Source organism: Phaethon lepturus, unplaced genomic scaffold (assembly GCF_000687285.1).
Source record: "Phaethon lepturus isolate BGI_N335 unplaced genomic scaffold, ASM68728v1 scaffold6045, whole genome shotgun sequence".
NCBI classification, from domain to species: domain Eukaryota; kingdom Metazoa; phylum Chordata; class Aves; order Phaethontiformes; family Phaethontidae; genus Phaethon; species Phaethon lepturus.
Window position 1 is genome coordinate 614 of NW_010538246.1, and position 768 is coordinate 1381.

The window sequence follows — 768 nt, forward strand, 5'->3', positions numbered from 1 at the left end:
GAACTGCTGCCCCTTTGGAGCTATTTAAGCTCCAGATTCAAGCCTTTTGGTTTTTTTTTTTAAAAACTAAAACCTCGGAAGCGAGCCTGGGCTGGAGAAGGAGGGCGCTAGCGCTACGTGGAGCTGAATTTCAAATTACGTAACAGTTAAGGCAGCCATTACTGACCAGTTGTACGGTACTCTCAAGCAGGAATACGTAAACCATGAAGAATATGGTACGTGAAAAGGGACAATTCAGAGTTTGTTTTTAAGGAGGGTGGCACGTTTGGTTATGCGTACGGAGTGAATTTTTGCGGGTCTGGGCGTTACGGGTGGGGTTGAGCCTCTGTCAGCGCAGGTCCGGGTGCCGCTCTTGGCTCCCGATCGGTACGCGGCGGGTAGGGGGCTGGTTGTCTTTCCGCAGAGGAAGCGTTAGCAGGGAGGAAGGTTCTGGAAGCGGCGGTTGGGGCTGGTGTGCAGCCGAGAGAGGAGGCGGAAGCTGCGGTAGCCGTGCATGGCGGGTGGCGAGTTCTTAAATCGCGTGACGTACCCGTTAGCCGAGCTACTGTTAAGGTGGCGTTGGAGGAGGGGGGCACACGACTATGGAGGTCAGTTACTGCGGGATCCGGGGAGTCGCCTTTGCCCTGCGAGGTGCTGACCGGCCGGGGTGGCGCTGCTAGTAATGGCGGTGGCGAGGGGGAGGGGTAAAATGGCGGCGCCGACAGTGGCTTGTGCCTGAGGCCGTGAGGATCGCTCCGAGGATGAGGAAGCGGGTAAGGCGGGAGGGCG

The 768-nt window shown here is 57.6% G+C and overlaps 1 protein-coding gene across 1 annotated transcript in view; it reads left to right on the forward strand.

The window, feature by feature from the left end:
* The first annotated feature begins 206 nt into the window (after positions 1-206).
* HNRNPA2B1 (heterogeneous nuclear ribonucleoprotein A2/B1) overlaps positions 207-768 on the forward strand; it is an 11461-nt gene continuing 10899 nt past the window's right edge. The window contains exon 1 of the mRNA XM_010286721.1: positions 207-215. Within this exon, the coding sequence (XP_010285023.1) occupies positions 213-215 (3 nt within the window). The 5' untranslated portion in view covers positions 207-212. The remainder of the gene's footprint in view (positions 216-768) is intronic.